The 26,992-nt window shown below is 40.5% G+C and overlaps 2 protein-coding genes and 1 long non-coding RNA gene across 7 annotated transcripts; 1 reads left to right on the top strand and 2 right to left on the bottom strand.

Moving 5' to 3' along the window:
* Positions 1-1,141: 1,141 nt before the first annotated feature.
* LOC6619187 (probable RNA methyltransferase bin3) lies at positions 1,142-26,992 on the bottom strand. Of its 2 annotated transcripts, none has more exons than XM_032714464.1 (7): positions 26,826-26,992; positions 7,143-8,171; positions 5,627-6,920; positions 4,032-4,230; positions 2,904-3,970; positions 2,639-2,785; positions 1,142-2,564 (listed from the first exon to the last, which is right to left on the bottom strand). In XM_032714464.1, the coding sequence occupies exons 2-7, from the start codon at positions 7,751-7,753 to the stop codon at positions 1,785-1,787; spliced, it is 4,098 nt and encodes a 1,365-aa protein (XP_032570355.1). In that variant the 5' UTR covers positions 7,754-8,171; positions 26,826-26,992; the 3' UTR covers positions 1,142-1,784. The 2 variants fall into 2 exon arrangements, with proteins under 2 accessions (XP_032570355.1, XP_002043411.1); XM_002043375.2 differs by lacking the exon at positions 26,826-26,992 and adding an exon at positions 20,948-21,197.
* Positions 14,297-16,055, bottom strand: LOC6619186 (mitochondrial import receptor subunit TOM40 homolog 2). The gene has a single exon (XM_002043374.2). It carries the CDS (start codon positions 15,895-15,897, stop codon positions 14,875-14,877), a length of 1,023 nt encoding a protein of 340 aa, XP_002043410.1. The 5' UTR covers positions 15,898-16,055; the 3' UTR covers positions 14,297-14,874.
* On the top strand, positions 21,226-25,489 carry LOC116800336. Of its 4 annotated transcripts, XR_004361264.1 has the most exons (5): positions 21,226-21,294; positions 21,368-21,703; positions 22,190-22,258; positions 23,818-24,019; positions 25,179-25,489. It is a non-coding gene; the product is annotated as an uncharacterized LOC116800336 (long non-coding RNA). The 4 variants fall into 4 exon arrangements; XR_004361263.1 differs by lacking the exon at positions 21,226-21,294 and having other exon boundaries at positions 21,341-21,703; positions 23,871-24,019; XR_004361261.1 differs by lacking the exon at positions 21,226-21,294 and having other exon boundaries at positions 21,341-21,703.

Here is a 26,992-nt window from a genome sequence, read left to right as displayed (position 1 = left end):
ATTTAACAGGAACACATGAGTAGATCTGGCCATGTCCGTCTGTCTGTCCTCCTGTCCGTATGAACTGCATGGTCTCGACAACTACAGTAAATCACAAAAGTAGTCCTTGGAAGGTACTTTACTTGCATAAATAAAATAATAGGTAAAAAAATTTAAATTTGCTTTTTTCTTTAACATAACGCCCTAATTTAATTTTAAAACAAGAGAGAATGCTATAGTCGAGTGCCCCGACTATCAGATACCCGATACTCAGCTAGTGGAAATACCAACGCGAAATTTCATAATTTTGTTGGCGGCTTATCGATATGTATTGCGGAATAAAATCAGAAAAATTGTATAAGTGTGGGCGTGGGAGTTTTGGGCGGCTTGTGGGTGTTAGGGTGGGCGTGCCCAAGGTTTTTTTTTGTCGGCGTTAGTGTGGGCGTGTCAAAAAATTGTTTGGCATATCGATATAAATTTACAATTATACTAAAAAACCAAAAAATTTCAAAACAATTTTCAAGTGTCGGCGACTTTTAGAAACAAACTTGCGATGTGCCCTTGTCTCTGGAATCTTCATATCTAATCTCAACTCTCTAGCTTTGATAGTTCCTGAGTGGAGGCTTTAATACGGACAGACGGTCATGGCCAGATAGACTCGGCTATTGATCCTAATCAAGAATAAATATACTCTATATAGTCGGAAACACTTCCTTCTGTCTGTTACATACTTTTCTAGTATACCCTTTTACCAAAGACACTAGAATAACTAGAATAGAATAAGTTATTCTAGTGTCTTTGCTTTTACTCTACGAGTAACGGGTATAAAGATACGAGTTTCGGCCTCTCATCTGATTTTCTCCCTTAACACTTACCGGAAATGAAAAAATTGTTCGTCAAAAGTTGTAATATAATATTGTTTTATTTCTATATTTAGATATATTATTTAAATTCTTTCGACTACATTAGTTTTCATTTTCTCAGAAAAAGTAAAATATTCCAATAAAATGTTTCAAAAACATACCAGAGATAAAACTCATAAATTTCGCGAACCCCTCACAAGGTGGAAAAAGAGTTAGCGAAATGTGGATTTTTCCTATTGATCAAACTTGATGTTTATGCTACACTTGCTTAGCTGTAAATAATTTTAAGCATACTCTCATCATTTGCATACAAGTATGTATTGTATTTTCCTTGCTTTGAAATTGTGTTTGCTTAATATCATATTTTTGTTTACACTCCCTAGCAGCTTTTAATTTTTGGCTTTCCAAAATGTTAATCAAAAATAGTTGAATTTCATGGGAATTTTTAAGTTCTCTAAACAATTTTTAGCACAATTTAGTATATTATTTAAAGCTACAGCTTGTCGTGTATGTGAGTGTTGGTGGGTGTGCCTGTATATGTATTTATAAACGTGAGAGCGTGTTTATGTTTGTATTGCTTATTGTGGATTTAAAACTAGGATTACAATTGAACTGCCAACAGGATCAAATTAAGTTTTCACTATAAAGCGTTTTAGCAAAATGGTAAGCCCTAACATTAAAGAATGCAGTAAATCTAAACACTTGAATCTCTGTTCCAATTGTATATATAGAAATTTATATATTTGTGTATATATTCATTCATTAAACTACGATATATAAAAATATATACGCACATTATACCATAGAAAATCATAAGCGTCTCGGTTTACGGTTGCATTACATTTTTTCTTTACGAAAACTTTTTGGAGTTTTCTTAAGCTTTTTCGTTTTTTTTGTTCTTTTTCTTTTTGACACATTTTTCCTGCCTAAAAGATCCCTATTCTAGGCATCCGACAGATCACAATAAGCTGCGCCACCAGTTCCTCCGCCTGTTGAAGACTTCTGTTCGTCGTCCATAAGACCGTCCACAAATTCGCCAACCGCTTCGTGGTGATTTACCTGCGGCGATGAGGAGCTCTCTCCGCAGTTGGTTGCATACACATGTCGTCGACTTCCCCCTGGCAGCTGATTAGAATCGTCTGTGTCCGCGTCCCGAATCGAGTTAAACGCATTACAAGCGTTTGCGTTGGGCGAACAAGTGTCGTCGTTTGGCGGATAGACGTGGCGGTGGTAGCTGCCACCACCACTGCCCCCACCACCACTGCCATCACCGTCCAGCTCTGCATCGCGCACGCTTCCAAATACCGGAGTATGCGAGCTGCTCTTGCGCAGCGAGGCTGGAGGCGACCAGACGGTCTGGTAAAGCGGCGAGGCGAACACGTACATGTGGTTGAGATATTCCATGTCGTAGCTTGGCTGGTATGAGTCCGTTTCCAACGGGTTGTAGGTGGGCTGGTACATTGGAGTCTGCCTGCAGCTGGCCGATCCCGATGCGCTACCCGCGTAGTGCGGCGTATCATAGTTCTGCGACCGACTGGAGCTGCTAAGGTGCAGCATTTGAGCATGCCCACTATTGCTACCGCCCGCACTGCTCCCACCGCCGCCCATCCTGTGAACGGGCAGGGTGGCGTAAATGCCCCGATATGCTTCATATGGCGTCTGGGGATAGTAGGCATCGCTCCAACGGACATGATTCGGGGTATAATCTCCCTTTGCATACAGCTATATTGGGAAGAAGACGAAAAGTCAACAGTTATCTCTCGAATAATAAATATTTAAATGAATATATTAATTACCTGTATGGGTCGGCAGAAGCCCTTGTTCATGTGACGAGGCACGCCAAGCGTATAGCTGTGACTGAATCCTACCTCCGAACTAAGCAAGTATTCGTGAAACTTGTTCGGAAAGAACTCGATCTGCTTGTAGTTATTATATATTTCCGGCTGTAATGAAAGAAAATGAACAGATATTAAGTGATACATTCGGAAAGAGGTAGCGTTACAAAAACCATTAAAATCTTCTTATTCTTAATCAAATTATTGTTTATCAATGATAACTAACCGTTAGGTTCTTTTTCTTCTTGTAGCTGGCCCAGTTTTGAGCTTCAAGTATAAGTTTTCCACCGGGTCGCAGTTGGTTGAACATGCGCTTAAACGCCATCTTCAAGCCGTTGTCTCCAAAGTTGAGATGGATCCACTTAGTAACTGAGAGACACAGTATGAGATCGTATTGCTGGGAGTCGCTGGCCATCAATGACTCGTCCTTGAGAACGTAGTTGGTGTGTCTGAAGAAGACGTTTGCCGGAAACTGATTCTTGTTCCCGAGCATGGGCGATTTGCTCGATAATAAAACATGGGGAATACGTCCGTAGGTCAGAGGGAATGAAATGGGAAAGAATTCGTGCGGCTTAACAAGCAACGAGTTCAACTTCTGTTGCTGTTGCAGCTGTTCTAAATCATGATGATGATGGTGATGATGATGTATTCCTTGATGCACCTTGCGTCTCCTCTTGCCCCGTCTCGTTTTCTTGTGAGCTGCTCCAGATGACTCATCCTTCGCCATGATATTCGCTTTTGCATCAACCATTGGCTCTGCTTTGACCTCCTGCAGCTTTTCTTCCTTGGGAATGCGCACAAAGATTGACAGATTTCGCCTTGCTCGGGCAACAAGCTCCCGGTCAATGTCAATACCGACAATGGTTTTTGGTGCCAGATGTCTGGCCACCGTAATGGTCATGTGGCCAACATTGCAGCCAATGTCTAGAATGTCCTTGTTCTCGAACAGTTCCACGTGGCGTTGGAAAACCTGCAAGCGCACGTCTCTAAACTCGTTCATTTGCCGAAAGTCCACGTAGCGGTCGAAGTTTCCGTACCGGTACTTTAACCCATCGGCCCGAAACTTTGGCAGCTTTTTAATTGGTGGAATCTTAGCCGGTTCCAGCATAAGAGTACTGGTCAGCGGTGCATTGCCCACACCCCCAGACCCCAATGCATCTCCCACGCTGATGTCCACACCGGCCAGAGAATCCTGCTCGCCGGCCGTGTGCGAGGTGGCCGCCGAAGTAGTGCTCAGCGGACTGCCTAGCCCATGATCCGGAAAATCCGGCGTGTCATCACGGGGTATCTCCACTGCAGAAAAGAAAATTTGAAGTTACTTCAGAAACATTAGATTGAGGGATAGAGCTCTTACCCTCGATGAGGGGCAGCTGTTTTGGCGGCAGCTCTTCCACGGGACTAAGGAGCTCCGATTCGCTGACGGACGTAGAGCGGCGGGTGTTGGGCTTCCTAGCTCCGCTGGGCTGAAGGATGCGTGGCGGTCGCTTCCAGGCACCTGGCTGCGGAACCACTGGACTGACAATCTTATCCATGGCATCGTGACGATGAAATTTCTGTGCAAAGAAAAAAAGAAAATGAAACTGGTTTTAGTGATGTTGGTTGTGCGCGAAGAAGTATTTAATTAGTATAATTGAGCTTTAGTTTTGAATTTTTTGCTGCTCTTAGGCTTCTTTTTTCAATCGGAGAGACATTCTAACTAGAATTCTGTAGACTTCTCTAGACTAGAATTCTCTAGACCCGATTATATTACATTACATTATATGAATTGATCTCCGTTGCTGGTCAATATACGCCTATTGTAAATAAATATAATATATACATGAACTTTAAAAGGTAGTAGTCGTATGTTGCTTAACTGAATAGGTTTAAAAACCTATCTTACATATTTCCGTCTATTTTTAAAATTTTTTTTTCTTTCATCTTATTTTGCACGTTCTTTTTACCCATTATATTCAAGGCAAAATAGGCAAGGCAATTCAATGAATTGGAACGAGGAGTGGAGGAAATTAGTCTTGTCCGACGAACAGAAGTTCAATCTTGAAGGACCGGCTGGTTATAATTACTATTTCAACGATATGAGATAGAAAGAATGCTTCTTATGTGTGGGGAGCCATATCTTATTATGGAACATGCAAGCTCTAGTTTGTAACCTCGAAGATGAACTCAAATTTTTACAGGACTGTTATAGCCGATTTCGGATATTTATCTTCCATTGACGTTCCAACATGACAACGCTTAAATCCATACCCCTCGGGTTGTAAAACAGTCAATTGCGCGAGTGGAAGCCTTAGTCCACTGACATGAAGGAGATGTCAGTCAAGGATAGTACTTTTATTTCAAAACTTTAAAGGGGTCAAACCTACTCAGTCCAGCCAAAAACAATGGAGAATTTTTTTTTTTTTTTAAATAATAAAAATGCCTGATTTCTTTATAAATCAAAATCTATTTTGCTTGAAACGCATATTTAAAATTATATAACGGCTATATAAAATTAAAAAAAGGCAAACCTATTCAGTTGATCGGCATTGTATGCACATACATATATCGGCTTAAAAAAGGTTCCGTTACTAAGCTAGTGCAAAATATTTCACCAATATATGTACACCTACGACGCCGTTTTGGTTATATGATATTCGTTTTTCCCATATGCATGTCTACCTTAACCCCTAATCTATACCTTAACTTATTCGGCCTAAGCACAAAAGCAAATTGGCAAAGCCAAAACACCAAAATTGGGAAACGTAAGAGCTGCCAAAATAAATCAAAACAAAAGCAGCGAGTGACTTGGTGCCATACCGCAATAACAACAATGGCTTCTCGCTCTCAATCGTTCTCTCCCTCCCACTGCCTATTCCTTCGTCTTTCTCTCTCTCTCGCATGCTTTATCTCGGTTGTCTGCCACATGGAACGAGTTTCGTTCCCACCACATTCCACCCGAACCCTACTCACCTTGCTCTTTTGCGAAGTGCTGCTCTCGCTGATTTTCCTCTTCCTCCCACCGCCCCCGCAGCTACTGCCGACGCTGGCTGAGATGCTGCCGCCGAAGCTCAGACCCGTGCCGCCAACGCCGTAGCACGTGCTCGACAAGTCCAGACGCAGGTCTCGGCTGGCCCTTCGCTCTGCCAGCGTCGAAGCCACCGCCAGTGAGGCCGACGTGGCCGAACAGCTAAGGAGCATCTCCTCTGCCGGCGGCTCAGCGGCAGCGGAAGGTTCCGGAGTGGGAAGTTCATCGGCTGCAGCGGCCACATGTTGCTGTCGCCGCTGTGGCGACGACGTTGCAGTCGGCGCTGGAGCAGACTGCTCCATGTGCTCCGCGGTCGCAGTCGCCGCCGCTGCACCGGTCGGCGTCGGGGTGGGCATCTCAGCGGCGGTCGTCGTCGTTGATGCCGACTGCGGAGAGTGCACATGCGCCTGCTCCTGCTGATGTACCGTTTCCGCCGTTTCGCCCGGGGCCGGGGCAGCGGATTCGCTCAGCAGCAAGCTGCCGCCTACGTTAAGGGGCGCTGCCACCGGCGACGCCGCCAGCGAAGAGGTGGCTGTGAGCAGCGGCGGTTCGTCGGTCAGCTCGCTTCCAACCGCTCCTTCATCGCCGGCATGCGAGGTGTTGTTGGAGTCAAAGCGCCGTCGCTTTCGGTTCTTTCGCGTGCGATGGTGGTGCTGCCGGTGGTGGAGCATCCCGCCTCCTGGCCCACCGCGCTTCATCGGCGACGTCAGCTGCTTCTCGTACTCCATGGAATCAACGGGATCCAGCAGGTGGAGCGGATCGTGGATGTTAGGCGGTATGATCACCTCCACCTTCGGAGGCGTAGTGATGGGCGACTGCCGGGGCGTGGTCGCTGGCGTGTTGTTGCTGGAGGAGGCATTCGAGGTGTTCTCGTGCTGCAGCGAATTAAGGTTGAGTGGATCGGAGATGTTGCCGCCCAGCAGAAACTTGGTGGGCGGTACAATAACCTCCTTGCGCAGCCGCTTCTCCGGCAAAAAGAACTTGGAGCGGCCGCAGCAATAGTGCACTGCGTTGCCCGCTCCCGCGCTGCCCGCGATGCTGCTGTTGCCGCTCAGCGAGCTGGTGTCCTTGCAGCTCTGCGCTTCCTTGCACGACGCTCCGCCGCCCCCCGCTGCGGCGGCAGATCCGCCGCTTCCTGCCACCCCCGCTCCGCCGGCAGAGCTGCCGTTGCATCCCGTGACCAAGCAGCACGTGTGGTTAGCATTGTTACCGGCGCACAGCACGTGGTGATGGTGACCCCTGGAAAAGAGTGGAATTGAATTACCTATGCTAACAATATAAAGCTTATAAAAAAGTGTTCGCGAAGAGGATCGTGGAAAAATAGCATTATATTTCTGCTGTATTATAATTTAACAGCACTATACAGATGAAGTACCACGAATCCCGAGAGGGCAAGTGATCCTGATCAAGAATATATGTATGGTCTATAACATTTTATAAAATAACACTTTATAATAATACCTTAACATTTTCTTATGCATTTGCATGGTTCCTCCTCCGCTGGCCCCACCAGCGGCAGCGTTTTGCGCCAGCCTCGTGTTGTGATGGTGATGGTGGCCACCCGCTGCGCCATGATGGGCGCCTGCACCACCGCCACCGCCGTGATGCGCTGTTCCGGCGCTCCCATGATGGTTGACTCCACCGCCGGCAGTCAGATTTTTGTTTTGGATATTCTGGATGTTCTCGAGATCCGCCTTGTGAGCTGACGCCGCAGTGGGAAGGAGGGTCGCGACCGAGGAGCCAGTAGACTGGGCCTGGCCACTGCTTGCGCCGACGCAGGCACTGGGGTTGTGCTTCCCGCCGGCCTTGTGTTGCCTCTTGCTCCAGGCCTTGTTCCGGTTTTTCGGGCCCTGCTGCTGCTGCGGAGCCCGGAACTGGTGGTGCTGTGCGGCCTGTGATTTTCCGGGCAATGGAGTGGGGGACTTAGACTTTCCAGGCGCTCCAGCTGGGCCATTATCCGGCAGCTGGGGCGCAGGCTCTTGCCGGGAAGTCTGATCCAGGCGCAGAGTGGGCGTCATGGTGGATCTCGTTACGCGACAATCTCCGGGACTGTCGCTAAGCCGCTTTTCCATATTTCTCTAGTGAATGCACGCCATAGACAAACCCTATTTTTTAAAGAGCAATTGGCCCTTGCTTTTGAATTCAGTTGTATGCAGTCGCACTTTTAAAATAATATCCTTGTATTTTCACTTTTTGATATTTAATTCTACTTCGGACACAGTTTATAACCTTACTCGAGAGCCTGGCTCCCTCATAAGATTTTCAGTTAATACGCTCGAATGTCAGTCAATGTAAAATGCCTGATAGGCTTAACCCAAAGCTGCATTTACTATTGCATTCTTTGGCGTACGAGTTATTTTGTTTTCAAACTTCAACCGTTTTCACTTTCACTGTTAAATATTTTATCGAAATTATCCATTTTGGTGGGTATGTTCTTGCCAATGGTTCTCCACCCGACTCTTCTCGTTATCCACTCCGTTGAGATGTATCCTGCAAGAGTCAAGAGATAAAATGGGAAAATTAATTGTGGAATTTCACTGCATCTGAACGAACGAAGTGAATGGGATTACTGGGTTCCGCCAGAAGCTCTGCTGATTTTTCAACACTTGAACAGCATTTTGCATTCGTTATTTGCATAGACCAAAACAGGATGGGAGCTGAAGCTGAATAACCAGCAGAGAAGGAGTCAAAGCCGCCCGAAACGCAGCAAACCAACTAACGACAAAGACGAGCTTTGAAAAATTGAGTGCAGACGATGCTGCATACCCCGATTCCATCCTCGTTCCCCTTGTGGTCGTCGTGTCTAGCCCGGCATTAATATTTACATGGCAAATTGTGGCTGGAACCGAGGGGCTTCTCTCGGGCGGGGCGGGGCTCTCCCCTGCACCAGTTACCTCGTTCGTTTTGGCGGTTTTGTGGATTGCAACTAACAACCTGGGCAGACACACAAGGCCCCCTTGAAAAGAATATCAAAAAATTTACCAGTCGAAAACAGATTTCGGAGAAGAGCGGGATAAAATGAAGTTGCAGAAGAAACGAAACGAAATGCAAAAGGATATAAGTTTATTGTGCAATTGCAGTTGAGGAGAGGCGCCCGTGTGAAGGAAACTGTGGCCCCCAGCAACTGTCATATCCACTATCCACTTTCCATTACATATTTTTAGGAGGTAAACCGAAGTTTATTGAACACGCATTTAACCTCAAGCATGTCGACAGATGACTTTTTAAAGGACAAAAATGCAATAGAGGTTACCCCCATCGGCGGTTACTTTATTTGTTCATTTGATAAGCAAAACATTGATAAGGATACAAAATCCCATTTTAAAAGTGTACAAAATAGTTTAGACAGATGTCAGCGGTTTAGACGATTGAATGTGCTGTTCAAACATGCCTATTTCCAGACTTATAATCAATCAGTTTAACTTATAAACTGTTGGCTCTATATATATATTAAATTTGTGCGTTATTTTAACACCTCCCATTTGATTATTATACCCGTTACCCGTTAAAAGGGTATACTAGATTCGTTGAAAAGTATGTAACACTTCTACTTGTTGAAAGTAGAACTATTAAAGTTTGAGAATTAAGATGAGACATGACGATTTCGATTTCAGAGACGTATGTGTCGAAGAGTCATCAGGATGCCCTTCTTCCTCTTCACTACTCTCGTTATGGTTCGCGCGACGTTTTCTGGCGCTTGAGCGAGGCATGTCTGTTATGCGTAACGATCGAAAACTGACTGATTGATCTCTTCTTCACAAAATCAGAATTATGCGCAGTTCTTGACTTTACATGCAATACCAACACAATTATGACAGTTATTCTAGTCCGCATACACCAATACTTATGCACACCGCATTTTTCTGTATGCTTCTCGTTTTCGTACAGACATCTACTTCCCCCCGCTCCTACCCGCGACCAGACTACGATCGGCAGAAATTCTAACGGTTGTCTGCCGCGCATCAGAAAAATAAAAAGCGGCGTCTGCATGGCGCGTGCCAAGCAGAAACACGAAATTTCGTTTCATTTAAATGATCTGCGACATATGTTTATTTCTATCGATATTCGATAACGGATATCTGGTGGTAGGCGAACTCGACTATAGGATTCTCCTTCTTTTAATTGAAAGTGACTAGTTCGGTAATCGATGAGTTTAAATTTTAATCGATTTGTTTAAATTATCATTCAGTCTCAGGATCCTGACCTCATCCTGGATGAGGTACACCATCTACCTTACTATCCATTTCAGTGTGACTCGCTCAAAGGCTATTTTTATTTGCATATTTTTAAGCAAGTCGAAAACTGGGACAACACCGAGCGGCGGAGGTGGAAATCGCTAAGAAAAAACAATGGCCGGAGTCTAGAAAGCGGAGCCATGCAGATTCAATTTTTATTATTTTGCTGAGTGTCCTGGTCGCCGGAAATTGTCAATTATCTTAAATTTGTAAATAATCTAGTGCAGAAATGTTGCTTTTAGTTGTTTAGAAATGTGATTTGCGTGTAAATAAAATTAGTTTATTTGTCAAGGCTTCTTTTAAAGCAACATTCGACCGTCTGGAATTAAAGATTGCGGGAAAATGTCCAGCAATTGAAGTTGCTAGGGGCAGCGAGAAAAACAACAAAGGCAACATGGAAAGCGGTGATAGCCAAATTATCTACGAGGCACAGGTGTTTCGAATTGCAAAACAAGTCCTGTGGGACAACAAATTCAACACTAGCAGAGCGTTAGTACACTGAGAGACTGATATATTATAGAATGATTGTTATAGAATGGTCGGTTAGAATACAATGTATATTAAAGTTCTAAACTCTATAAATATTACATCTGCAAGCTAAAAATATCTAAGTTATGTTCGATTGCGCGAATATGCGGAACGCCGTCTCCACTTTATCCGGCGTATTTTTCCCCGCATTTTTTCGAAATGCCAATTCTTTGAAATGTCCTGGTGTCTTTTTTCCTAACACTCTAGCTCGGCTGTCAACATGTCGGCACCCAGAACTGCTTATCCTTCCCTGCCAGCGACATTTCCCACCCCGCCTTTCTTGCCCATCTCCCATTGCCAGCACAATTGTCCCCAGCAGATGCTCCATCCGCAGAGCCGTCAAAGGCGACTGTCATTCGGCACAGGTGCATTAATACACCATGTGTGTGACTGGGTGAGTGTGCGATTCCACAACATACAGCCCTGATGTCTTCCTAATAACCTTTTTCCGTGACTGTACGAGTCTTTTTGCTTCGTGTTGCAGAAACGATAATTTCGCCAACATTAATTGATGCGTTTTTAGGAAAAACGGGAAACAGAAGACATGCATAATTTAATTTCGACTCGGATTGGGAATGTATAAATTAATAAGATAAGAAACCCAAACAAGATGGTACTAAAGTTGCAGGACAAAACTATTATTCTGACTCCACTTTGTCATTTGTTCTCGGTTGTGTTAAGTGGAAAAGTATTCTGTCTCTTCCTCGAATTTCCACTTTTACTTAACTTCGACATTTCTGCCTCTTCCAACTTTCTTTACTATAGCCAAGAGTTTGATGCGCAAGTAAAATTTCAGTCATTGTCAAATGCAGTTAGTGGTAAAACCTCCGAAAGTACAAATCGAAATAAAGAAAGCGATTAAAACAGGTAAATCAAACAAGCAGCGGCGAAATTGCTGATGATGACGATGAGAACGGTAATCAAGAGTTGAGATTGCAGAAATTGAAGTCTAGTCAAAAGGCCAGATAATCAATTATGTAAAATGCCACAGGAGGAAGCAATACAAATGGGAAAATGTGAATCTTGCTTGTCACAGCAATAAGCCGAAAGAAATGCAATAAAACGCCGAAACCAGGGGCGGACAAAAGCGGAGGGGGTGGTCAGGTCAGGCAAGGGCTGCATAATTTTGCAAGGCCATTGACTGATTACGTGCGCCTCACTGAACCCTGACTCATGCGCAAGACTGAAGGAAAAACGGAAGATGCGGCGAATTAAATTGCAATGAGAAATTAGTGAAAATGAGCATGCTCGAGAAACGGGAGTTTAAATCAGATACAACGCTCGAGTGCCTCGACTATCGTATACCCGGTACTCAGCTAAACTGAGTAAACGGAGTTCGAGGAAGATGAAAGTATGCAAAAAGCAAAACTATCGAACTATACCTATTCATCTATTCAAAAGGGGTAGATCATTTTATGCGAATTTTAAATGAAGTTTCTTTCTTTAAGTTTCTGTGGCTAACAAAAATGTAAGAATTTATTTAGCAGTCCAACCAAACTAATTACTTCTCTTCATTAAAACGCACTTAAGACAGCTTAAGTCCGTTGTTTTTCCAGGATTTTGCAATTTCTTAATTGGAATTATTCGTTACGTGGTAGTTTGTGTTTTTGTTTCTGGTTTTGCTGTTGCCCTATTGCCTCCTGTTTGGTTGGGACTACATTTTTCATCTTTTTGTTTGATTTATTTTTGTTGCATTTCGAGGCCAACAGCGAGCAAACATGCCACGTTCTATCTTCTACTCAGTGCATAGAAATCCGATGTGGACTAGTCAACTTTTCAATACTCGCTGGTTGGTCCCAGTGTGGTTGGTCTTTAGTTTCAAAAGAGTTCTTGAGTTGGTGTGTTCACCTTTTGTGATTTTCAGCATTTTGCCTTCTCGAAAAGGAACAAATTTTATTATTTTCTTTTATTTTTCCTTGGGTGGGTTAGTGGGTGACGCACATCTGCGTGACTGTTAAGGGCCTGTATCTTCGATATCACAACTAGAAATTAAAACTTGCAAGTAGAAGTAATAGTAGTAGATCACACATATTAAGAAAGTTTTAACTTTAGTCCAGCCGCAGTTGCTAATAGTTTTCCATTTAATTCAGTTTTAAGAATGACATACAATGTCAGGAACAACCCTGTCTTTCATTTCATACCTCAATCTACCAAGGGTATCGACTTTTAATATAATATTAAGTCTTTTTCAATTGATTTAAACGCACTCGAAATGCAACCTGAAACCTCTTTAACCTTATTAGTGCTGGACCTAAATTCACATCTCTATAGTGTGCATGTGCATGTGCTGAAGGTCAAGTCAAACAAATGTCGCTATCCTTCTGCTTCCCCAGCTGATTGATTGATTTCTGATTAACTATATTCAAAGGTCCTTATAATAGCAGCAAGCCAATTAAATAAAAAATGTATACTATCAAAACCTTAAATACCAATAAATGTACGATTGTAAACATAAAACGTATATATAAATTCCATCAAAATAATAACAAGAGTGTCAATCAAATACTATTCCTTAAATATGTTCAACAATATGTTGAAAATGTTGTTGGGTTTTCCCTGCTTTAACGCAACTACAAAGCGGCTAACATGCCAATGGTTAGCGCAAATAAATGCGAAAAGAGAAAAATGTGACATACAAACAAGACAAAGAATCTCGGAATGGGTGAGCTGTGGGTGTGAAAAGAGAAAAACACATAATAAATACAACGCTCAATTGTGTCAACAACGTCAAGTACAATTGTTGGCCGCAAATGCAGAATTTCCCCCAATTTTGCCAGCATTACTCCTGGTAAGATAGCCTCCCCCAATCCGCCCACCACCTCCCTTTTTTGCAGTCCGTCTGGACACGTTTCACAAACAAATGAATTTGTTAAAATTTATAGTGCACATGCAAATTGCTCAGAAAAGCGATTGCGGAGCGAGAAGTTGGCCGAGGGCAGAAATGACGTGGTTCAATTTTGGGGGTCGTATGGAAACCAAATTGAACCCGTTGAAAACGCAGGTACTAATATAAGCGGTAAACGACATGAATGCAAAATCGGGGGCGGATGCAACGACAGTCAAGCGCACAAAACACTAAACTCAGAACCGCATGAGCGGGCGAATTGTTGTTCACGCTCTATTAAACAGGGTTTCCACCGAGAGATGAAGGAAAATTGGGGAAATCGGCAAAAACAAGGCAGGGAAAAGGAAAAGACAAAAGTTCCAGACTTCCAGAGGTGAGAGTTTTCGCTTTTTGAGCACCTCAATCACGAAACGCTAAGTCGGCTAAAAGCTTTTGGAGCTTGCACTACGCTGAAATAGGATTCGTTGGGTTTGTATTGGATTTTATATAGCCCATATGTTTCTACTTTCTTGAAAATACTGGGCTTGGAAGATGGAAGCCTAATCCAAACTCCTACTCAACCGAACCCTATTGATTTCATATTTTCAATTACTAAATATGATTGGAATCAATGATCTACATAATTACATATTTTGGAGTAGAACTAGGTCTATCTTTTTGCACCGCCAAATCAATTGGCAAATTACTCTTCAGCCTCCATAAATCCGCAACGAACTCGGAGTGACGCGAACTGAGAGCATGGAAGACAGAAGTGGAAGTTGGGGAGTTGGGTAATACAATAAAGAGGCCAAACTCTAGAACCACTTTCTGTTCTACTTTGCTCTCTCTTTTGCCTTTTTATCAACATCGTCAGATCTGCACTCCTCTGGCTAGCACTCTTTTTAATTTTTTACTCAGTTTTTTCTATTTTTGAGCATCAGCTTTTTGTTGCTATCATATGATTTACTCGTAGAGTAAAATGGTTTACTAGATGAGATAGAAAGTGCGAAACAGGTTAAAAGAAAATATATGTTGTTACATTTTGTAATTATTTGCCAACTTCTATCGATTTTTTGAAAGAATTTCGAAAGATTTTTCTGAATAACGAGTTTATAATTGTCTCGTCTCTCTTGTTTTCAATATGTGCAACGATGGTCCGTCCATACACGTTATTTACTGTTATTTTAATTTAATATAATTGTTTACTTTTAATTTAAAATTTTTGAAATGCTTCCTTTAATGGCCATTGGTGCATTTTTATTTGCCTTAAATGCTTCTTGTATTGCAACGAAGCATGTCTAAAAGTCTTCGAGTGGCAGCAAAAAAAAACATTACAAAACAGAATGAAAAAAAAAAAAATTGCAAGTTGAAATCAACTACTTTTAGAGAGCAAAAAATGAATTACATAGCGTTCAAAATTAAGTAAGAGGTTTGTTTTATATTTTTAAAGACTTTACTGGAAGCTTGATCTATATAACGTAAATGGGGACATACTTTCGTATCTTATTCGAAAGGAAAAAAAATAATAGATCCTTTTAATGGCACGCCTTTTTGTGCTTCCGCTGGATTACTATTTCATTTGTTTCATTTCATTTGTAAATTTGATTCATCCTATCATGAGGCCACATCCCAGCCGAAAACTATTTTTTTGGTGATTTATACGACCGCTAATGGCCAACGAGAACGGTAGCGGCTGCAGTCTTTTCTCGAGGACTCCGGAAATAAGCCAATTGGAATCGAGACTGCCGCGGAAGACTAGGTCTGCCTTGGGCAGATCAATCTGGTATGCCACCGTGGCCGTCGACTCTTGCTGGCGAAGATTCGTTTCCACCTCGACTCCGATCTGTAGCTGATCACTGGCCTTCTGGTAGTAACTAAGGTGGAATCCTGAGAGTCCCAAAGTGCAAGACCACACGGTATCACCGAAGCCGTAACGTCCTACCGCTGATAATGCAGCCACTTGGCGTCCGGGCACATTGGGCCCGTAGTGATAGGCGAACTCTGATCCTAGAGCCAGACTTTTGGTGACGGACTGCAAGTACTGGCACACAAAGACTCCGGAACTCGTAAAAAAACCAGGATTGCCCATTGTCAAGGTCAGCGTGTAGTCTCTGCCGCGATAGTCCCCCGTGAGCTGGGTGCCCACCAACTTTGAGTCCTGGAACTGCGAGGCAAACTTGCACCTCAGGCGAGAGGTCAGTTGATGGATAATGTTTGCATTAAGATTGCCCATTGGATCGATCTCGCCAAGAAGAACCGGAAAGGCTTCACTCGGCCCGTATTGTTTGGTACCCACGTAAGTAGCTCCAAAACGATAGCCGCTTGGACCAGTCGAACTCATGTTGATGGTGTGGCTCACTTGGAAGTGGTTACTTAGACCCTTGTTCACCATAATTTTGGCGCCTTCGAAGGTGTTGGCCTGGATGTCGCGACAGCGACTGTGCAGCTCCTCAAGTGTTCCGGGATTTATCAATTCAGGCTTTTTAGCTTCCGCCTTTAAAGCCTCCACGATCAGTGGCGGCATTCCGCCGGAATACTGGGGTGCCTCCGGCAAGCGTAGCCCTGCGGAGAGATGTCCACGTCCACGAGAGGACTCAGCGTCTGCGGTGGACGCCATTACGTTGCCCATTCTGGCACCGTTTTGGATCTAACGTGATTAAAAATTTGTTAACTGCTTCTACCAAAATTGTTTTCCGTTCCGACGTTGTGTGTTTGGAATGCTCAAACATCAAAATAAATACAAAGACAAGCTTGTATGCTGTCAAGGTGCTTGAAATTTAATAATTTTTCTGATTGCTTTGATTATAACTTATTAAAACTTATGGTAACCAAAGCTATTAAAAACTTGGTTACTCAGGTAGGCTGTAACCAAACGCATTTGGGCCTAAATGATCAACTTCTTCTAAGCAAAGCTTAGACAAAAAGAATCACTCAGCAGAAATCCAAACAAATTAAATCGAGAACTGTAGCTCATCTGTTCAGTTAGATAATTTAACACAAAAAACTACATCTGGAGAATCACGTTAGTGTCCTTGAACAAGAGTAAAAGGTTGTTTCGTCATGTATTCTTGATACGCTTAGGAATAGTGCGAATGCCAGCTTTCGCATTTCAAACAAAAACATATCTTATCAAAGTAAACTACTAGTGATATTACACTTACACCTAAAAGTTAACTGCAATCATGAATCTCTTTGTCCCGGTTCAATATTTTGCTGAACTTTAGTAACCCTCATTAATATATAGGGTTCCCTTCTACACATATCTCACCTTTCATATTACTCACTACTCACGAAACGGGTTCAATTAATTTACCTCATTCTACGCCCAGCGGACAAATAATTATATCATTGCAATGATAACACTTATTTGAGGTTTCTGTCCGCCGTAAGTATAAACTGCGTCATTTTAATATTTTAAATCATTCGGGGAGCCAATGCTACGCCTAATTTGTAAGTTATTTCACACCAAAGTCGCACACATACAGAATAGGGAAAATATCTTTGCGATACTTACAGCAAAATCCGGTCAAAGTGACTGCATAATGTGTGCCTGTCACACCCAAGACATCTCCTAACTCAGCCATATACCACAGGCTAATACACTTTTGGCCCTGAATCGGTAAAGCAAAAGTCGACCAACTTTATTTTGCTACAAACACAGTAAACAAACTTCATCTGCACCCTTAACAACTTATACATACGCATAAAAAAGCTCATTGACTGAAAGATACAAGCAACTTTGCTACAATTTTCAACTAGCAGGGGAGTGCAGAAGAAGGCCTGGCTCGGTTAGCTGAACGGGTGTGGGTGAAAAACTTGCCAAGAAAATATTTCCGACGACATCCGCTTTCCGTTCGGAGACGCCACGCATTGCTGCTGGCTGGGTGTCAGAAGCGAAAGGAGTCCTGGAACCATTACAAAAGCTAATAAACGCACGTTCTCTCTCTCTCACACAAATAGGCACTGAGAGAAATTACATGGCGAATTCCAAAGAATTCATAATTGAAATCTGCTGTGGCTGTCCGATCATAATGCAAAAATCAATAGTAACATCGAAAGATAAATAAAGATCACAACATTCATGCGAACACAGACTGTCTGTCTGAGCGGCTTCCCGCAATTTTAGGCTGGATTTTCTTTCGATTGTATTGCAGTATTTTAATTACTTCCCGGACAGTTTGAATATGATTTACGGACTTTCCACACAATTTTGTAAAGTCAAACCATAGCACTCTTGCTTTGGAATTGTAAATGCTGTAATGAAATTAGGCGAAAAAGCAGAAACAATAAAGCTTGCCAAAAAATAAACACATTGTCTACCTATTTTGTCTACTTGCAGTTGCTTTCCTTCAAGACAAGTGCAAATACCAACAACGGTATTTTATTAGCAAATAAATGTTAAACAGTCCTTTCAAAATTTTTGTTATCAAAACATCCGTACCTCCGATACCTCCGTATCAAACCCGTTATGCTTGCTGATGTCCTAAATGAAAAGTTCAGAATCCATCCAACTCACAGCTAAATTAATTATCTAAGCCAACATTTCATTGTGCTACTTTAAAATATTCGCGCTTCTTTTCATACACAATGTCGACTTTAGATCTATCTGTTAAATGCGCTTAAAGGGTAAGTACGTACATAGGTTCATCAGAACAGCGAGCACATACACAGCGCAAGAAAAAAGTACTGAAAAAGTGACCTCAAATGTATGTATGTATGTACATATATTTATGAATGAGTGAATGTTCAGATTGGCCCGGAAACCAGGGAGATGAGTTAGCATGCTGACGTGGTTGTTGTTTCGTCTGACACACAATTTTCAACTAGATCTGCTGTAATCAATAGATGTGTCTGCTACCCAACTATGCATATATTCAAGTTTGGAAAGGACAAGCCAAAAAATAAAGGATAGCGTTAATTAGTTGTTTTTCTGCTGGTCCTAGGGCAACACAAATATGAAAATTTTCCCCAACTTCTACACCTGCGACTCGTACATACTACACGAGTAAATAAGTTGGGTATATGTTTTTAATAAAGACTTTTGTTTATTTAAAAATAAAATAAAATGAGCTCTTGGTTTTCTTAAATGACTCCAAAGCTAGAAAGGTACGAGGTATACATTTTATTCGCTTCAAACTGGAGCAGCACACAGTTCTCATTGAAAATAAATTGGATTAGCTCGTTTGGTGCAAAGGTTGCCGTGATGGGAACCAAATATGGCATTGATAACGCTAACACAAGAATGGGGCAAACTAATGGATTGAAGAAGAAACAAAATCATATCAAGTGGGGCCTGAAAATGTCGCTGATCGACTGTCTTGCACTCATTTATATATTTAATCCTTTTTTTTTTTTTTGGTGTTTAAAAAAGCGGGTTTGAAATTCCCACATTTTTTACATGAACAATCGGATTTTTTGTTTTAATTTTGTTCTTGTCTCCTCTAACGCTTTCGAACCGCAAAAGGCTGTCATATTAAAAACGATTTCATATTGTAAATATATTAAAAGAAGTGTAATTTCAAAATTCCTTGTAATTTTCCTTTGAAATTTCCTCCCACTACTTGAGTAACGGGTACGTGATAGTCGAGCAACTGAACTATACGCTCTCCCTGGCTATATATATGTATATGTGTGTACATTTTGCACAATTAATCATACATTTTGTTGTTTTGACAATTGTATTTCTTTCCGTTCTTCCAGTTATGTATTAACGTACCCTTTTTAACGCAAATAGACCCTTGCCCTTTGTCTTCATGTATGTATTTTGAATCTTTTGGGAGCTCATAAAAAATAAAAGTAAAAAATACTGCGCGCGTATCATCGAATCGAGTGAGAGTGAGTCTGATTTTTAGCTTTAAGTGGGCTTATAAGTGGTCGTCGAGCTCAAAGCTAGAGGAGCTTAAAACTCGTTATTGCCTTCAATGCAAAGCAGCTTGCCGATTTTCTTATTCATTCGCCCTCTCACGGTCACGGCATATTTCTTGAAGCTGAAGCTAAGAGCCGAATTATTCGGGATCTGCCTTGCTTGGGTGGAATTACTTTGTTGCCTGTTTTACCCTACATACCCTAACATTTGTAAACGTTTTATTTTTAACGTTTGGAATTATAGTCATCACTAGATAACATGAACTCAGCATCACAAACGTTTAGCTACACAAACCCAATAAAAAACCTATTCACCAAAAGACTGTATTTATTTACAGTTCAACTGTAAATAAATTGAGCAACGACAATTCTTAAAAAGAGGAAACACATACATTCATGCACCACAACTTCTTATTATGTACATTGATTAATAATTTCAGAATAATCTCAATCAACTTTTCCGTTTAAGAAAACTTCACAACTGCACAAAGTATAGCAATAATAAGCATATCTATACTTAATATGCGTTTAAGTAAATTCAACCAACATATGTTTTTTCTGTGTAGATAATCGCACAGAAACATCTAAATAAATACATAAGTATATATGTTATAGAATTAGTTTCCGTTGAGTTACATACACATACATATATTAAATTAGAAACCGGCAACTGATAGTGAAATTTTCAAGCACGCAAATTTGTTAGTATTTGAAAACATTAAAAACGTGCTCAGTTACGCCTTCTTTTTACAATCCACGCCCTTTTACATTGGAAGTATGAAAATTCGACTTTGATTAGGCACCTGGACAAATGGTAGGCAGCCATTTGTTGTGATAAATTAAGGTAACATTGGGATTTTCTTATTTTTTCTATCTGAAAATTCCTCTCACTATTTTTCTTTCCGTCTTTGTTGCACAAACGATCAGCAGAAATACGTAAAACTCGCTTGCCTTGTCTAATTAATGCAAATTTAATTGCCGCCAGACATTTTAATGAAACTGAAACATACCAGGCAGCGATTCGTGGGCGGCGGGGCCTTTCGCCATGGGGGTGGGAAGAGCTCAAGACACTGGCAAGATTACAAACTCATTGGGGCCAAACGAAATCCACGAATTGCTGGTTATTCTATGCTTTTTTTAATTCACAAATAGTAAGGTTAGCCGTATGGTTTTGGTTTGGCAAAAGGCACTAGAATTTCATTATCAAATTGAACAATCCCTGATGACTGGCACGTTTTAAATTAATCACTTATCAAATATCACTTTAGATATCCGAGGAGAGCGAGAAATTCTCAAATGTTTGTTCACTTCAGTTTAAACCCCTTTAATTTCAATGCTTTAAATATTTTTCCGCCCCTTCCCGCCTTCGATAAATATTTCTTGCTGTTATATTTATAGGATTTTCTTTTATTTTCGCTGCTTGCTTGCCCCGTTCAGTCGGCGCTCGTTTCAGTTCCACTCAGTTTTATTTCTCGCACAGTGGTTCGCTACTTTGCGGAACATGCGAACTTGGGCAGATACACTTATATTTTTCACTATTGAACCATTTTGCCACACGGTTCGCTTCAGCGTGCAAATGTCGCCGATGTCGTTGTTGTTGTATTCGTTGCAAAAGCGTATCAAAAGAAGAGACGGCTCGCTAAATATCTTAAGTTGTTGTTGTTGTGCGCTATTTAAACTCGCGCACAGACACAAAGCACTTATACACACGTATACGCATGTAGTTGTATATAATGTATATACTGCAATTTTGACACATACACCGGGGTGAAAAAGAGAGGAATAATCTCGTTTTCTTTTCAAAAAATACTTACAGCGTTAGAACACCTAATTAAGCGCTTTAAAACTGTATATTTTTTCTATCGAATCTGCCCCGGGCTTTAGTCAATCGGTTATGCACGACTAATCGGGTGTGTTCTATTGTTTTGCCGTCGGTGTTTTCTCACTTCCACTGTGTGCAGCTGGTACTCGATCTCGTTATTAATTTTATATCGCGGCAAAGCGGACGCTTGCTCGAGCTCCGAATACGTCGCGGGTTTTTCGCCAAATGAAACGTTTCAATGCCAAAGCGTTGCGCTGTGGTTGCTAAGAAACAATGTGGAACTACGTGGAACAAAAATGGAAGAGAGAGTGCACAGTGGGACCTTAAATTTTACTAAAGGTCCCGAAAATTACAAAATTCATAAATATTTTAGAATTCTTTTGGGATTCTTATATTTTACTAAACTTTCTAGCGCGCTCCGGGACAGAAATCTTTTGAAGATAAAGAGGAAAAAATCAATATCATTATTATGATAAAATTTGAGTACAGATTTGCTTTTAGCAAACATTTTGACTTGAGAATAATATGTGCATACATATTAATGCATAATGCAATGTCTACTCGTTGAAGATACAAATTTGAAACGTATAAAGACCTGATTTCTGAAGAGAGAAGGCTAAGCTTTTAAAAAGCCAAGTGGAAAACGAAGCCCGCGCCTGTATCCATGCCTAAAATGTATTTCAATCGTTCAGCAAGTTTACAACCCACTGTACGAAGAGGTGACGGTGACGGAGTGGCGGTCGGTCAGGTCGGTTGGTTCATTTGCCATTCGTTTGTCTCTCGGCTTTATGAGCCGAATGTGATGTACAAACAGTGAGAAAACTGGTTGTGTGTGTGTGTATTGCGCCATCGCTCTACGCCTGTGTTTCTCTCTGAGCAGAGCATATTTCGTTTGTTTACAGTTTTTCGTTTTTGCGCCGTTAGAAGGCTGTATTCGAATTCTCTTTAATCAATAAATTTAACAAAAATTAAATATATTTAATTAGTTAAAGTGCCATTACCTAGCAGTGAAGTATATCTCTTTAATTTTAGGCTGTTAAATAATTTTCAAGAATACCTGCATTTTTGTTTGCAAGTGGTTGGTAATCTGAATTTTCACTCCATCATTTCCTAATAAAATTAATATCATGTAATAGTTTTTTGATTACATTTTCCAGAACGACATTATTGTTTCCAAATACCTTAGTAATAATTCTCCTTGTCTCCATTATAGTTCAATATTTATTTTTTTTAGTTATGTATTCAATAAGGGTATACCAATGTCGCCTAACTACACAAGTTTAAAACTTTGTTGCCCGAAGAGGTATGTACTTATTTTGATTTTTTCTTTTTGTTTATGTTTTTCATTGCGTTTGATTGTTTTAAATTGAGATTTGTGTGCCAAAAGCAGCGGTGCAGTAGTAGTGACGGTCGTCATCTTGTCGTTTTTGTGTTGCATGGCTTTAAGTTTTAAAATATATAAAATAATTTAACAAATTGTGGCCAACGCGGAATATTTGGAAATTGTATACAATAAATTATGTGAAGTTGATTTAAATGTTATACTAAATAATAATGAAAACATGAATTTTTAATCGTGTCGATTTGGGAGTTGGAAAGGAGTTCTGTCTAGGCGAAACAGTTGTTTTTTTATAGATTTCTGTTTCTAGTTACTACTCAGATCGGCGAATTACGTTCGTCAGCCGTGAGAGAGAAAGAGGCCTACATATATGTTCATATGTATGTTTGTACATAGCTGCCAGACTCCTATCGTAGCGGTCTTTTCTCATCCATATGTGCCTACATACATATATACATATGTACATAGATCGGCGAAAATAAATACTAACAAATTTCTTCAATGTGCCAACCACCTAAACTTAACTCTAAGCGTGGCCCGAGAAATACAAAGTAAGATCCTTTCAAGATATTTAAAAATGGTACAAATATATTTTTCGGAATAACAATAATATTCAGGAGACCAATGTAAGGTATTTAGTGTTAATATACATATTTAAAGCTAACACTGTATGTATATTAACTTAATTAAGGAATTTAAATGAGTATTACCACCATTGAAGACAACAACTTTTTCTACACAGCTTAAGTAGTGAATGGTATGTAACAGGTAGCAGGAAGCACCGAGTCTGCCCATGTCCATGATCATCGAGATCTCGCGAACTTTAATGGCTAAAAGGATGAATCTCTAGTGTAAAATTATATTTCGTCACCAAATTTGATATCAGAACTTTGGTTAATCTTCACTTGCTCTTAAGCTTATTAAGGAGTGTGTTTGTTTTATTTCAGAAGCTTTTAAGTACTTTTATATAAACCATGAATAAATAGTGTAACCAAAATCTTAGATAATTTTTGAGTAATTAGCGACAATTTTTAAAATTTGTGTTATTAAAGTTTTTTTGCTCTGAAGTCCAAAACCAATAAGGACACTCAAGCGCAACATAATAGAGAACAACACCGACAATATAACCGCAGCAAAAATTAAATGAAAAGCCTGAGAAAAAACAGCAAGCGAAACTATAAATAGCCATACAATGTGATAAGGGCACACATAGAAACATTGAGCGTTCTCAGTACATGAGAGATTCAGAGCAAAATGACTGGTTTGACGTAACACCAGCAGTGGCCACGAAAGCAACCACAATTTCCAGGATTGCCTGGACTATGCGGAGCAGTTCGGCTTCCACGACTTAACAGGTCAATTCAAAAGTCCCCGGTCTACCATAGTAAGATTGTTTTTTGTAAGAGTAAGATAGAAAGATATGTTTTTGGCAAAATTGGTTTTTTTATTCAACATAGTTCCCTTCAAGAGTTAACACACTGAGTATAGCGACCATCCAATTTTTCGATACCATTTTTATTTAGATAGACCTCAATTTCGGTGATAATCTCTTCATTCAACGAAAATTTCTTCCCAGCGAATATTCTCTTGAGATCTGAGAATAGGAAAAAGTCGCTCTGACCGGAAGCAATTCGAAGCCCATTGATGGATTTTCACCATCGTTTTCACTGACTTGTGACACGGTGCAAATGCCTAGCGATTTCGTCCTTCAAATGGTCTAATAACGTATGTAATGGTCACTGATTATGGTCCTTCCCTTTTCAAAATTTCTTGTTATCATTGTTTAGCCCCTTAATTTATAGATATTTTAGATTAGTTTAAACAACCCTTAGTCAATCTAGCCATGTCAAGCTGTCAGCAAGTTTGTTCGCAAGTCCGAAGTAGTATTATAAAACTATGGAAACGGAATTTAATTTCATTCAGTATTCGAAAGCAATATTATAAAACTATGGAAACGGAATTTAATTTCATTCAGTATTCGAAAGCAATATTATAAAACTATGGAAACGGTACAAAATAGAATGTTATACTAATGTTATGCGACCGGCACAAGGTAACTTATATTGTAAATAGAGATAATATATTTCTTTCGTCATTTAATAAACACTTTTATTAAATCAAAATTTTTTGCTTTTGCCTTATTTCTAAATCGCCATGTTTAACTTTTCTGTCGAATTTCCCTAATACCTGCATAGACTGCCAACATCTAGTGTTGCTGTTGCGACTATAATATTTTCAATTTGTTGTTTTTATTGTTAACAACAGCAACAGGTTCGCTGACCAGTCAACGAGAGCTAAGAGAGAGCAAAACAAATAGAGATATGTAGAAACAAAAAAGGTTCAAAGCAATCAGTTACCCTCTTTCAGAGTGTTGGAGCGATTTTTCGATAAGGGTTCGTTTTTTTTTTAGAAAGTGTGCAGAAATAGCATTATTAATATTGTTTGTAAAAGTATAAATATTTTGAAATGTAATCCAACCAAAATGAGCTCAAAAATTAGATTACAATAAATGCATCACGCACATAAAAAGGGGAGTCTACTAAGGTCATATTAGTTGGTCACCATAACCATATATTTTAAGGTCAGAGTTGAGCAAAGTCGCAACCGCATAAAAATGCATGCAAAAGTAATTGTGTTTTAAAGCAGTCTATATCAAAAGCTTGGAAAAGCCAACGAAGACTATTTTGTTAAATTCTGGCGCATTGGAACTCACCAATGAAAGTTAGTAGTATAACATAACATAATAAATATTAGATGGGCGTTACAAAGTTTGTCCTGGGGACCCTTAAGATGTCATTAAGATACTCCTCAAAATATTTTAAAAATACTACATTTTTACCTTTTTCTGGTAATTTTCTTTGTTATTTTTCTTTTATAATTACAGATTTTGCACATCAAGGTCACCGCGATGTGGGTAGTTCAGTAACGAACGTCTACAAAACGAAGCTTCACTAATGAGAGTTCGCCGGCTCGTTGGCAGATGCATTGGCGCGGATTAAGAATGTGCAGAAGCAAACAAAGGATTGCGGGACCTAAAACAACACCAGCTCTTCTGGCCGGGACAACAACTGCAGCGGCAATGCAGCAGGAACAATGAAACAAACGGTCTTTTGGCTATTCCACCCCTCTTTTAACTTGTCCTACGCACATTCTACACAGCACTCTAAAAACTGAGAGAAATGGCAATAGCTTAAATTAGGAAAATTCAAATAAATAAAATAATTCAAATTCAATAAACTTGTTACTCGATAAGTTCCTTGTCCATTATTGCAATATATAATGGTAATTGACTTCCTGATTCCTTTCAGCGGCTAAGACAAAAATTACCTTAAAAAAGGCAGTTCCCTTTAAAAAGTACTACATTTTCTTAAGCTTGTCCTGTAAGTTTGTATAAGTGTATTAAGTTAAGAATGCAAACGGGAAAGTAAACCTTTCACCCACTACTTTAAAATTGTTAAGCCGCCTTTTTTCCACTTTTCAGTTTTGCGCTTGCGATCTTTATCCTTTCCATAAACGAAGAGCTCAAAGAACGAGACGTTGTAGCCATAATCCACATAGGTGTAATATCTTTAATGTCACTTTGAGCACATATTCGTCATCTTTTTCAAGGTTTTCAAATTGTTTAAATTTGACTAAAATGATCAAGGGTTTCCATGATACTCAAAAAAGTGAGTGTCTGGATAAGATAGTTCACATATGCAAAAAACGAAATAATTTAATATTTATAGCAGCTCCACAAGACCGCTTGATATACCATTTGTTTTTTGGCAGTTCGGGTAAAAGAGCCACTGTGCATCGAACTGCTAACCCACTTATCCGACCCGTTGGCCCCACCATTATTATCCCTGGAACCAACTCCCCACCCCCACCACCGCCTTCGACGAATTCCTTCGGTTGGGGTGAATAATATTCTCTTCGAGCCTAAAAGGTTGGCAAGAAATTTGAAGAACGAGAAAAGCCAAAAGCCGGGAATCTAATATGGATGTTTTGTGTTGATTTGTTTTAAATTACTTTAAAGATACCTAAGATTTGGTATATTGAAATGCAAATGGGACCCAAATATTGCACATTCGACAAGCAACAAAAGAACACAAGGCCCGGCGAAAAAATAAAAGACTGGCAATTAACTTTGACATCTGAGGGGCACGCGATAAAAGTTATCGATGACTGCGAGAACGGTTGGCATGAGGGGTTCCTCAGGAAAAACAAATTTGATTGGTTAAATGGCAAAAGTGAAATTCAACTCGATAAGAAAGGGTATACAGGGAGCACTCTTCTGGTGCATATCCTATTAGAAGGTTGAAATGCACTTAACGTTTGTATTAACACACACACACACACAACAAGAAACTACTCTTGTCCAAATGCTCTGCCTGGTCTACTTCCATTTCATAGCTTTCCAACTGATTGCTTTCTGGTGTGTGCTCGCGAAAAACAGAAACCTCAGGAACAGCTGAGTGTGCACACAAATCCACACGTGCTGCGCCTTCAGCCAAAATACAAAAATGAATCTTAAGGACAAAACACTTACCGCCCAGTAAGCCCCACGATTGCCCAGTGGCGACTTGAACTTTGTTTTCACTTTTCGTTTCGTTATTACCGTTAAATTCGCCACACTCTTAATAAAAAAAAACAAAAACCGTAAAATATGTTCCCGTTCGCGGATGCCTAGTAAGTGCGTCAGTCTCCTGCAAGAAA

This window comes from Drosophila sechellia, chromosome 2R (genome assembly GCF_004382195.2).
Source record: "Drosophila sechellia strain sech25 chromosome 2R, ASM438219v1, whole genome shotgun sequence".
Classification (NCBI taxonomy): Eukaryota; Metazoa; Arthropoda; class Insecta; order Diptera; family Drosophilidae; genus Drosophila; species Drosophila sechellia.
The sequence above is the reverse complement of the archived record's forward strand: the minus strand, read 5'-3'. Positions and strand labels throughout refer to the sequence as shown.

Coding starts and splice junctions, on each gene's coding strand:
- LOC6619187 (XM_032714464.1), bottom strand. CDS start 7,753: ATGGAAAAGCGGCTTAGCGACAGTCCCGGAGATTGTCGCGTAACGAGA. Junction 6,921..7,142: donor ATGCATAAGAAAATGTTAAG/GTATTATTATAA, acceptor ACTCTTTTCCAG/GGGTCACCATCACCACGTGC. Junction 2,565..2,638: donor GCTTCTGCCGACCCATACAG/GTAATTAATATA, acceptor TTCCCAATATAG/CTGTATGCAAAGGGAGATTA.
- LOC6619186 (XM_002043374.2), bottom strand. CDS start 15,897: ATGGGCAACGTAATGGCGTCCACCGCAGACGCTGAGTCCTCTCGTGGA.